Source organism: Leptidea sinapis, chromosome 17, assembly GCF_905404315.1.
Source record: "Leptidea sinapis chromosome 17, ilLepSina1.1, whole genome shotgun sequence".
Lineage (NCBI taxonomy): Eukaryota > Metazoa > Arthropoda > Insecta > Lepidoptera > Pieridae > Leptidea > Leptidea sinapis.
This window is the reverse complement of record NC_066281.1, coordinates 1,577,292-1,589,670: the sequence shown is the minus strand read 5'-3', so window position 1 is coordinate 1,589,670 and position 12,379 is coordinate 1,577,292. Positions and strand designations below refer to the sequence as shown.

The window sequence follows — 12,379 nt, the reverse complement described above, 5'->3', positions numbered from 1 at the left end:
AACAATAACTGGTCATCGCTAGATGGCAAAAAAATTACTGATTAATTATTGTTGTATAATAATAACATGTAGAGAAAATATTCACAAGACTGAGAAGGAACTGGAGAGGCTGCAGAGTGAGTTGCACCAGATCAATGAGCAAGCGGAGGAGTGTCAGAGCTCGTACGACGGGCTGGCGCAGAGAGACCGCCAGCTCGACAAGACCTTCAAGAATCACTTCGCAGACTTGTCGCCCATCATCGTGGAGCAGTGCTACAAGGTGTTTAGGTACTTGACAGCTTACTGTATATACACCCTCTGTATAATATAAATTAACATTATCATCAGCCGGTAGACGTCCACTGCAGGACAAAGGCCTCCACCAAAGCTCTACATGACGGTCGGTCTTGCGCTGCCCTCATGCAACGTATTCCGGCAATCTTGACCAGATCGTCGGTCTATCTTGTAGGGTTCTACCAAAAGTGCGTCTTCTGGTACGTGGTCGCCATTCCAGGAATTTGCTGTCACTTTAGTTTCGCAATAATTTGGGCTATGTCGGTGACTTTGGTTCTCCTACGGATCTCCTCATTTATGATTTGATCTCACATGAAAAGTCCGAGCATAGCACTCTCCATAAATTTACAGATTAGGACTACGCATATTTGTTGAATACCTTCAATATTGAAAAACATACGACAATTATTAAGAGTCAACATGCGAGAGACATCATATAATACAACTCCATGATAGACCCAAAATAACTGATGTTCTATTCTTAACAAAGAATGTACAATGTCATATCGACGCTCCACATCTTCTCTCGAACATTTATTCCTAGAATCTCCGCAAGTCATCCCAAATGTTTACACATATTGATCCTTCTTAAGGGCATCTCACTCCGTAAATAATCTTAAAGGCCTTCCTGAATTTGACCTGTGATTTATGCCTTGATCATACATCCATAAATTCTAATAGATCAAATATTACTGAAAACTGGTTAGACGTGTCTTCTTAACAGTCCTGGACGTAACGTCAACGTATAAACAAAATAATGAATACAAATACATATATATTTGCTTATATTTGAGCCTTACTTTTTCGAATGGGAGGTAGTTTTTGTCTTTTAGTGAGCGATATCATATATTTTGAATAAAAATATTTGGATTTGAATACAGGAAGCGACCCAAATGGCACCAGCGAGCTACCATGATACCAGTGGTGTTGTATGACCTGGCCAACGCCATCCTCACTGGACAGAAGCCGCCGTTGATGCACCACGATTGTGTGGAGTATTTCAAAGGGTAATTTAGTCGTCATCTACAGTAAGTTTGATAGCAAACACTAGAGAATAGTAAAACTCATTCATTCTTGGTTAGGCTTCGTTAAAAAGATGAGCTCTATACATATATATATATAAATACAATAAAATTAAATTTTATTCATCTTATTACAAACACGATAAAAACCTAATATAGCCATAAACCATCTAGGATAAATTTCGCATCGAATGGTCGTAGTTTCATGTCGATACGATCAGTAGTTTAGGCGTGAACGAGCCTCAAACAAAGACCAGTTTCATTATCTTAATATACAGGCTGTTCCAAAGTTATGGGACATGAAGGGAAAGTACCTTAAATATCGAAGATAGGCTATTTTACTGAAAGAAGACTTTATGTTATTTTTAAAAGTTATTACTTCTGCATTCAAAGATTTTCTAAAAATTGCTTGCCTCGTCTGGGAATCGAACCGACTGAAATGTAAAAACAAAACACCCCTACTTTTATAATGCCAATCGAAAGAATGGCCAAAAACTAATAACTCTTCTTAAGTAACATAGTATTTTAAAAGAAAGGAACAACGTAAAATGAATGTTTTCCTGCTTGGATTGGTACGAATGGACCGATTAGATGGCCGGCCAGATCCCCGGACCTTACACCATTAGATTTCTTCTTTTGGGGACACGTGAAAGATATGCTATACAAAAAACGATACGAGAACGTGGGTGAGTTACAAACAGAATTGTGTCATATCATATCAAGTATTCACCATAAAATGACAAGAAAATCAACAGGCAGCGGACTCATTAAAAGATTGGCGATTTGCGTAAGACAGGAGGGATCACATTTTGAGCATTTAATTAATTAATTTACAAAAAAATACCCACTTAATTGACTACTTTCTTTTAAAATACTATGTTACTTAAGAAAAGTTATTAGTTTTTGGCCATTCTTTCGATTGGCATCATAAGAGTAGGGGTGTTTTTTTTACATTTAAGTCGGTTCGATTCCCAGACGAGGCAAGTAATTTTTAGAAAATCTTTGAATGCAGAATTACTAACTTTTAAAAATAACAAAGTCTTTTTTCAGTAAAATAGCCTATCTTCGATATTTAAGGTACTTTCCCTTCATGTCCCATAACTTTGGAACAGCCTGTATATTAAGATAATGAAACTGGTCTTTGTTTGAGGCTCGTTCACGCCTAAACTACTGATCGTATCGACATGAAACTACCACCATTCGATGCGAAATTTATCCTAGATGGTTTATGGCTATATTAGGTTTTTATCGTGTTTGTAATAAGATGAATAAAATTTAATTAATTTCCTTTTAAATTCGCCCAGCGAGGCGGGCGGGAACGGCTAGTTGTAATAATATATGGTTCGAGGAAAATGTATATAAAAATGTGTGACCCCAGGGTGGATTTATTGGACCAGATCAGTAACATGCCGCCAGTGATGGATGAAGGTCTGTGGCACACTACGTGCAAACTGCGCAGAGTCAAGATTGAAAATGAAATTAGAGTAAGTAATTTTTTAACATTGCATACTATTTCTGCTAAGTCTGCAACTTACAATATACTAGTGTATAAACAAACAAGGCGTGCAAGAGAGAAAAACATATCTAATGGAGATATAGATATTTTCTCAAAATTGATTCCTTTATATATTCAGCTGTGGAGTAGTAGGATTTACGACAAAGCCATTGTTTGATAAAGCAATTAAATTTATTTATAGATAATGTCTAAATAGTGGCTGGGGCTCTATTATAAAAGTGTATACATTTATCCTTAAAGCTATTATGTATCTTATGAAGCTTCTAGAATTTGTTACAAGCAATCTCTTATTTCTAGTATTATAATAATGAAAATCACTATTAAGCGCAAAAAGATGACGATTTTTGTGAACGTATATTAAATTTTCATAAATGTAAAGATAGAAAAGGAAAGCAAATCTATTGTTACAGTAATCGATTTCGATTGACGAGTGGTAAACAGTTAGCCTCTCTTGGTTATTAGTTCCTTATTATTTTGATCACTAGCTGACCCGGCAAACGTTGTTTTGCCATATAAAGTATACTTCACGCGATAGTTTTATAAGTAATAAAATATTGCATATATTATAGCCTGTACATCATTTTGTTCTATTGTCAATAGTTTTTGCAGCGCACGCAAAAATAGGTTTTCGATTTTACACCTTGTGTTACAAAATAGCAATTTTATTACGGATCCCTAATTTTGAAAAAAAAAACATATATAGCCTATAGCCTTCCTCGATAAATGGACTACCCAACACTGAAAGAATCATTCAAATCGGACCAGTAATACCAGAGATTAGCGCGTTCAAACAAACAAACACTGCAGCTTTATAATATTAGTATAGATTAAACCAACAGCTAACGCACATATTGACAAAAAAATTGATCAGGTGTTATCGGGCTGTCGGGTCACTAGTACATTCTAAATCTATGATTTTTGCCAATATCAAAAAATAACACATACATAGTGATTGGAATCGAGTTCGAAATGTTCTATATCCGAAGAAATACTCATCGGATACGGTCATACGATTTACCAAATTCATTCTGACACGTCATTTCCACAGAGTCTTGCCAATCGCCAGAACAATTATAGCAAGCTGGTCGAAGTTATCTTTCTTTGATGATTTTATCATTGACTTAAGTTTTATTCATTGCGGGTTTTTTGGGATTCAGTTACCTTGTGTACTATAACACACGTGCATATAGAAGTTCGGGAATATTTTCACTTCTAACTAAATTCACCTAAATCAATTTATATGGAAAGCGAAGAGGCGTACGACGAAGACGTACCTATATTATTTCTTATGAATCTGGCTGTCATATACAAAAATAATACAAATCCAACTGGTAGGTTGGTAGATTGAGGAAGTAAGAAGAAGAAATACTCTAGCTTTCATAAAAAATTGTATCTAAATTAACTTTAGCGATTATTTTAATAATGATCTGGAACGTTAGCGTGAAGAACCTTTAATCGATAACCATCTTGGCTCTGTTTAGATGCGAGCTGTAGCCCAGGAGATGACGTACGGGGAGAGCGCGTGCAACACTTGGAAAAATGCCGTTCACGCGAGGAAGGTCCGAATCGCGCAGACCAACGAGGACATACGGCAACACCGTGATGAGGTTGAGTTCCTAGCCAGGAACAAAACTATTCAGGTTACTTGATATTATACGCTCTATCCTTATATATTTATGAAGGTTGATTCTCACAAAGATCAGAAAATCAGCCTGAATTGTGGTCATATCATCTGAGTAAAAAGTGTTAGGTTTCGGTTGATAAGATCAACCATCTTCGTCATTCCTTTGATATGCCAAAAATGTCTACATAACAAACCATTTAATAAGAAAACAATCCTAAAAATATATAACATCGTTAGAAGTAACAAATTGAAGAAGCAAGCTTTATGTAGAAATAATCGAACTCTTTTGGAAGATCAATCGAAGTAACTGCGGTCGCAGGTCAGATATAATTCCATACCGCAATAACAATTTTCTGTAAATCAACAATGGTGACAGTTATTACTTGATTGGAAATGAAATATTAATATTATATTTTTCAGTTGGTGCTGCCAGCAGGGCAGGTGGAGATCACGACGACGGGACACTTTGCTGATTTCGAAGACGCCACGCTCATCCGCCGCGAGGACATTGAATCTATTAACAACTTGATATTGGTATGATACTCCAGTTTGTAAGCTGGCTGGGTTCTTTTTAGAGAAAACAGTTTCATTTCAGATATAATTTTAGATAACTGATGATACTCGTAAGTTTCAAAGCACAATAAAATGTTTTCCGGCTAATTGTCTCAAAAACGATAGCTTAATATAGTGGATCTTAGAAAACTGATGTTATTACAATAATTTTGTTCGTAGGTTTTTGGATTGGAAAGCGATAAAATAATGATTGAAAGTGCATAAAGCTCTCCAGTTACCTGTAAGACACAATATAAATGTAACATTAGTCTTAAATACGTATTTTAAGGAAACTATAATGAAGTGAATATTATTATTATATGATATTGTTGGAATTTGTAATTAAAACTGGTTAAATATATAGAAAGTGGGAGATTGGAAACTGCGCATGATGCGCAAGCAGATGGACTTCCGCAAGGGCATCCTGGCGAAGGAGTGGGAACACGCACAGATGAAAATGAAACTGAGGCACATGGAGCAGGAGCTCTACTCCTACCGGAGACTGAAGGTTCGTTATCTCAATAACGGTAATCATTCACCAACAGTTAAGTAAGAGCAATTGTCATCCAAAAATAATATAATGAACCAATTTACGTAAATTACTTAAGTACTTAAGTTAATTTACCGCCGTATTTTTTTCGTTACTGTCTTTCGTAATAATTGTACTAATAATGGTTTCTCACTAAAGAATGTTTAAGAAATATTATTAGTCTTACACTAATCATTAATTAATTATTCTTAACTTTAACATTGAAAGTTTGCAAATTTAATACAAAAAGCTGAAAAATACAAAAATAAAAATAAAACATAATATTATAGATGTGAAGATAATATATTAATGGAATCACAAGAAACAAACGTTTAAAAAGACAGTAATTACAGCTTTATATAAGTAGTGCTTCTAATAATTAATTAAAAGAATTTGTAATGTTTAAGATTGCATCATTGATTTTGCAATTTCAAGGCAAAACAATAATGGCAGGTACCAAAAGAACTTCAGTATTACCTGAAGAACAAAGAGCTGGGTTACACAGACGAGCAAGATTACGTGCGGCTCGAGAAAGAGATGGAGGCGTCCAAGGTGTCTGTCAACAAGATACTGGAAGAGCAGATACGAAGAGTCGAGGAGCTTGAGGTAAGAGATATAGATCTTCATAGAGACGTCGCTACATTATGTGGTGTCTTGTACCACATTTATCGATTAACCGAATTATGGAATGAGCTTTCTTTAGCGATGTTTCCAGAACGTTACAACAAAAAATCGCGTAGTAACCTATCTGAAAGGCTGGCAGAGCTCCTGTGGTTCATCTGGTATTGGAGAGTAAGGACGGCGGTGATCACTTAACATCAGGTGACACATGTTTGACCTCCTATTCCATAAAAAAAAAATAAGAAATACGAAAATCGTTACATAAGATTCATTTTAAGAGATTTTCTTTTGGAGTCTGCTCTTCTATCCTAATAAGTATGTCAGATATTATTAAATTTCTATGATACTCTTTCCTTGGCAAGCTTCGTTTATATTTAATTTATTTTTATTTAGAATTAAACAGCAACCATGTTTTAATCTTTTTTAGTTGTGTTGCCTAGAATATACAAATAGAATAATAGAAATTGTGGTCAAACCATAACTTGGGCTTTAGTGGTATATATTTACAATTTAAGATAAATATTGTCACAACCATATTATAAACAATATTTATATTTTAGATAAAGATAGATGGCGTAGCGGCCCAGGCGCAACAGTTGGAGAAGTTCATAGTGAGCCTGAACGTGAAAGCATCGGAGAAGAAGCTGAATGAAGATCCACTGGAGCCGATACGGATCAGAAGAGTTTTCAAAAAGCGGTAACCTATCAGTTACTTACCAGTGGGAGACTCGTTTGCACAGGATGCCGGCTAAATTATGGGCATCACAGCGGCGCCTATTTCTGCCGTGAAGCAGTTATATGTAAGCATTATTGTGTTTCCGTCTGAAGGTCGCCGTAACTAATGAAATAACTGGGCAAATGAGACTTAACATCTTATGTCTCAATGTAACGAGCGCAATTGTAGTATCGCTAAGATTTTTTGTGTTTTTCAAGAATCCCGAGCGGCACTGCATTGTAATAGGCAGGGCATAACAAGTACCACGAACTGAACATCCTGCTCGTCTCGTTCCTTACTTTCAAAAAAATAAAAAGTTTGAAGCTACGACGTTTTCTATTAAGTTGTTAGATGTTTAAAATATATTTAAAACCCGTTGATCCGGACTGGCGCTTACTCATCGCTCATTTACTTTACGGTGGTTCATGTTTTTTAAGTAATCACATGTCGAGTTTGTTATAAAGTTATGACTTATGTTGAAATTTAATAAACTAAATAAGCAGTAGTTGTGTTGTCTTCTACTAGCTTTCGTAATTTGATACTCTTTTCAATATCAGAATATACATTTAATCAATCATTAATTTCGTTAGTTTTCATCCATAGTTACAATTATTTTCATATCATTATTATTATTTGCATTATATTCAAAATATTCATATAACAGGGTAACAGTTACCTGTTAGGATTAAAAATGTTTTTGTTGTCCGTACTATCTCATATTATTATGTAGTTTAATCTCTACCGTGAGCAATTTCATTGATTTTTAGTGAACTAATTTTGTACAACATGCCAAAGAAGGATACTGCGTAAGTAGGTAACTAAATGTTATATTAAAGGCATAAACTTGATTCCTTTAGAATTCTTTTTGATGTCATTTCTAATATACTAGATACTACTACCGCTTCGGAAACAAATGGCGCTCCGAGAGACAAGAAGAGGTGCAAGAAACTCTCCCAGCATTTTTTAATAGGATTTACGAAAGAGCCATTTTTTTATAAAACATTTAAATTTATTTATAGATAATGCCTGAACAGTGGCTGGGACTTTATAATAAAAGTGTATACATTGACCCTTAAAGCTATTAAGTATCTTATGAAGCCTACTAGAATTAGTTACAAGCAATCCCTTATTTCTAGTGTTACAATATTAAGTGTTAATTCCGCTAGTCCTTGCTAGTGTTATAGTTATGGTTTGTGTTATGGGCGGACTTGCAGTGTATTCTGCTTGTATACTAACTAACAAGGGTGTCGTAAGAGGCGACTGAGGGCATTTACCAGTGGGAGGCTCGTTTCCACAGGATGCCGGCTAGATTATGGGTACCAAAACGACGCCTTTCTCTGCCGTGAAGCAGTAATGTGTAAACATTATTGTGTTTCGGTTTGAAGGGCGTGAAGACATCTTATGTCTCAAGGTGACGAGCGCAATTGTAGTGCCGCTCAGATTTTTTGGGTTTTTCAAGAATTCTAAGCGGCACTGCATTGTAATGGGCAGGGAGTATCAATTACCATCAGCTGAAAATCCTGCTCGTATCGTTCCTTATTAAAACAATTATGTTCCAGTATGGAGACACTGGTAGCCCGCAGCAAACTAATCCGCGACGTGCAGGCGAACCACTCCACTATCGTGCTGCTGCAGACAGAGCTGGAGCTGCTGCGGCTGAAGACCTACCCCACGCTGGCCAGCTTCAGGACTATTGACTAGAGAGATTATTGAGTGGCTACATAACTACAGAACACCAATAATAGAAGACTGAGAATGACATAAAATACAATGTAATGAAAAGAGACCACAAGAGCCAAGGCCACAAATGATTTAATTATTATGCATAGGTACAAATAAAACCCCAAGCATGGCCGTATCTATACATTAAATAATAAAAAAAAAAACAGTTATACATAAACCGAGACAAAAATAGATTTTAGAATATTTGTCTGTTTGATACTGCAAGCTTATCTCAGAAACCGCTAAACCTATTTAAATGCAGTATTCTCTGATGTATTGTGGTTAAGTCTATTTACTGTTTGTTTTTATTCCAATTAGTTGACATACTAATTCAGTCAATCGATATTTTTTTACCAAAACTTCTTTTAAACAAAATTTAGTTTCGTATGTGAGCAAGCAATGATACATAGTTATTGCATTCAGAGTTTCTATCACTATTGTATTAATGAGAATCAATTCAACAAGACAACTCAACTAACTCAACAACTCGATCAAAAAGAACAATGCATACAAGATTTTATAAATGATACGTCACTCGAACGCTTGGCCCACTTGGAAAGAGCGCATGCACGGAATGCGAGAGATCGCGGGTTCAAAACCCGCATTGTTCATAAAATTTTGTTTTCTGTTTTATTAGTGTAATTAATCCCAAAAGTGAGAATATCATTTTGAAAAACATAACAAATTTTATAAATTAAATGAACACACGGGTAGAAATATTAAAACGCAATCATAAGGGAATTAAATAATTGAAATTTTGAAACAGACAAGTTATAATATATTTTTATTAGCCTTACGTAGGCGCTTCTCAGCTACGAGTTCTGCTACGACTACAGTGCGGCGTGGGTTTAGCAGGTACCTACGCTAACGCGCGACCACTAGCTTACTCACAAGGTTGTTCTGAATTATGGTATTTTAAAGCATTTACTTATTTGGGTGGGTTACGTAATTTTTTGTAGCTTTATCCTGTGCGTTCATTTAATATCGCCATTATACACTGAAATGAAATGAAATGATTTTAAATCAAATTATTTGTTTTACTTTGGAATAAGGTGTGTCCAGATCTTACATATTACTATTTGTCCTTTATCCAGCTTAAATTAAAAGCAAGCAAAAGCTTAACACTTATTTAAATATTCATTAATATTATTATTTTCAATCGGCCATGTATAGAGTCTTGGTGTAAACATTTTATTTGACTGTATCTGTTCCACTTCTCCACAACTTTCAGTCTCTTCGTGCAGCTTTTTGTCGAGAGTCATTAGTTCATTTTTTCACTCATTTGTTCCCTCCTATTAGGGCTCCACCGGGACACCACCGTCCGCTAGCTAACTTCTAGTCTGTAAGCTAACACCTAGCTGGTCGCGCCACCAAATGCGCCAGTGGGAGGCTCCTTTGCACAGGATGCCGGCTAGATTATGGGTACCACAACGGCGCCTATTCCCGCTGTGAAACAGTAATGTGTAAACATTACTGTGTTTCGGTCGGAAGGGCGCCGTAGCTAGTGAAGTTACTAGGCAAATGAGACTCTGAGATGAGACTGAGATGTTTAGAATTTTTGTGTTTTTCAAGAATCCTGAGCGGCACTGCACTTTAATGGGCAGGGCGTATCAATTAAAATCAGCTGAACGTCTCGTTCGTCTCGTCCCTTAGTGTCATTTAAAAAAAAGGAATTCGCAACTCTATAGAGCTGTATACATTTTGTTGGAAACCGCGACTGGTTGCGCCACCTTTGGACCATGGTGGTGGTATTGTTTCGTTTTGGAATCCACTCCAGAGCATGGCGGCTAATGTTGTTGTTGGCCTTCTTCTTCTTAAAATGATTAGACATATACTAATCCTTTATTGCTACTAATTATAAAACCTTTCTTTTGTTTCTGTTTAATAAATATTATATAATTCATGTTTTGTTTTTTTTTATGACTACTATTCTATTATGATTATTTTAATGGAATTCTGGATAATTAGCAGATTTAATTGATCAACACTTTTTTTTTATGGAATAGGAGGACAAACGAGCGTACGGGTCACCTGGTGTTAAGTGATCACCGCCGCCCACATTCTCTTGCAACACCAGAGGAATCACAAGAGCGTTGCCGGCCTTTAAGGAAGGTGTACGCGCTTTTTTTGAAGGTACCAATGTCGTATCGTCCCGGAAACACCGCACAAGGAAGCTCATTCCACAGCTTTGTAGTACGTGGAAGAAAGCTCCTTGAAAACCGCACTGTGGAGAACCGCCACACTTCCAGATGGTGGGGATGATATCCTAACTTGTGGAGCGTCGTGCTAAGGTGGAATCCGGCGGCAGGAATCAGGTTAAACAGCTCTTCGAAGCACTCCCCGTGATAAATGCGTTAGAAGACACACAATGAAGCGACGTCTCTACGCAACGCCAAGTGATCCAGCCGTTCAAAGAGCACTGGGTCCCCGACAATTCGAGCTGCTCTGCGTTGCACGCGGTCAAATGGATCGAGCTGATACTGGGGTGCGCCAGACCAGATATGACAGCAATACTCCATGTGTGGCCGGACCTGCGCTTTGTAGAGCGCTAGAACGTGGGCCGGCTTGAAGTATTGCCATGCTCTATTGATGACGCCCAGCTTCTTCGAAGCCAATTTGACTTTTCCCTCCGGATGGCCACGGAATTCGTAATCGCTCGAGATTTCCAGACCCAGTATTCCGATACAAGGCGAGGCTTTAAGGGAAGTGTTATCGAAGAGCGGTGATACGACAAATGGGGTTTTTTTAGTGGTAAACGCGCAAACTTGAGTCTTCTGGGGGTTAAATTGGACAAGGTTCAATTTACCCCATCCCGCGACCTTTTCGACAGGGGACTCGATAGAAGATACAAGTTTCTCCCGGCACTGGTCGACGTTTTCCCGAGAGAGACCTGCATGGCCCGTGTAAACGGCATCACCAGTGCTGTCGTCTGCATAGCAATGTATGTTGGAGGTGTCCAACATATAATTGATATGCAGAAGAAAAAGCGTGGGAGATAGCACACAGCCTTGGGGCACTCCAGCGTTTACGGACTTAAGATTCGAGCAAAAACCGTCTACAACGACTTGTATGTTGCGCCCAGTGAGGAAGCTGGAGGTCCACTTGCATAAGCTCTCGGGAAGCCCAAATGATGGAAGTTTTGAGAGGAGCGCCTTGTGCCATACACGATCAAAGGCCTTCGCTATATCCAGGCTAACTGCCAGGCCTTCCCCCTTGCTTTCAATAGCCGCCACCCATCTATGTGTTAGGTACACCAGAAGATCACCTGCCGACCGTCCATGGCGAAAGCCGTACGGTCGGTCGTTGATCAACTGGTGACCCTCTAGGTATACTAAAAGCTGGCGGCTAATTATGCTCTCCATGATTTTGGAGAGCAGATAGGTAATAGCAATAGGCCTGTAGTTCGCCGGATCCGAACTTTCTCCTTTTTTTTGGATCAGATGGACAAGGGCTGACTTCCATGAGTCAGGGACTACGCCTTTAGAATAAGAGTGCCGGAATAAACACGTTAGCACCGGCGTCAACTCAAGGGCACACGTTCTGAGCACGATTGGAGAAATGCCATCCGGCCCGCTCGACTTCCTGACGTCCAACGAAAACAGAGCTCGCCTCACAGTTTTCTGTCTGAACTGTACTTCAGGTATAGAGCTCTGACACCGCGGGATGGTCGGCGGTGTTTTTCTGTTGTCGTCAAATATCCATGCCCTGCAGTATCACATCGGCTACTGCAACGGCGCAGGCACTAGGATCATGCGAAGGGAAACAAACCTTGCCCCAAGAGTAGGATGCAAAAAAGGAACGCATC

General features: G+C 38.0%; 1 protein-coding gene across 1 annotated transcript in view; it reads left to right on the top strand.

Moving 5' to 3' along the window:
• LOC126969115 (cilia- and flagella-associated protein 43) overlaps positions 1-10,419 on the top strand; it is a 34,302-nt gene extending 23,883 nt beyond the window's left edge. Inside the window, exons 16-24 of the mRNA XM_050814422.1 lie at positions 73-267; positions 1,155-1,280; positions 2,674-2,779; positions 4,293-4,451; positions 4,856-4,969; positions 5,352-5,495; positions 5,970-6,122; positions 6,698-6,834; positions 8,412-10,419. Coding sequence (XP_050670379.1) covers positions 73-267; positions 1,155-1,280; positions 2,674-2,779; positions 4,293-4,451; positions 4,856-4,969; positions 5,352-5,495; positions 5,970-6,122; positions 6,698-6,834; positions 8,412-8,553 — 1,276 coding nt within the window. The 3' untranslated portion in view covers positions 8,554-10,419. The remainder of the gene's footprint in view (positions 1-72; positions 268-1,154; positions 1,281-2,673; positions 2,780-4,292; positions 4,452-4,855; positions 4,970-5,351; positions 5,496-5,969; positions 6,123-6,697; positions 6,835-8,411) is intronic.
• Positions 10,420-12,379: the final 1,960 nt, after the last annotated feature.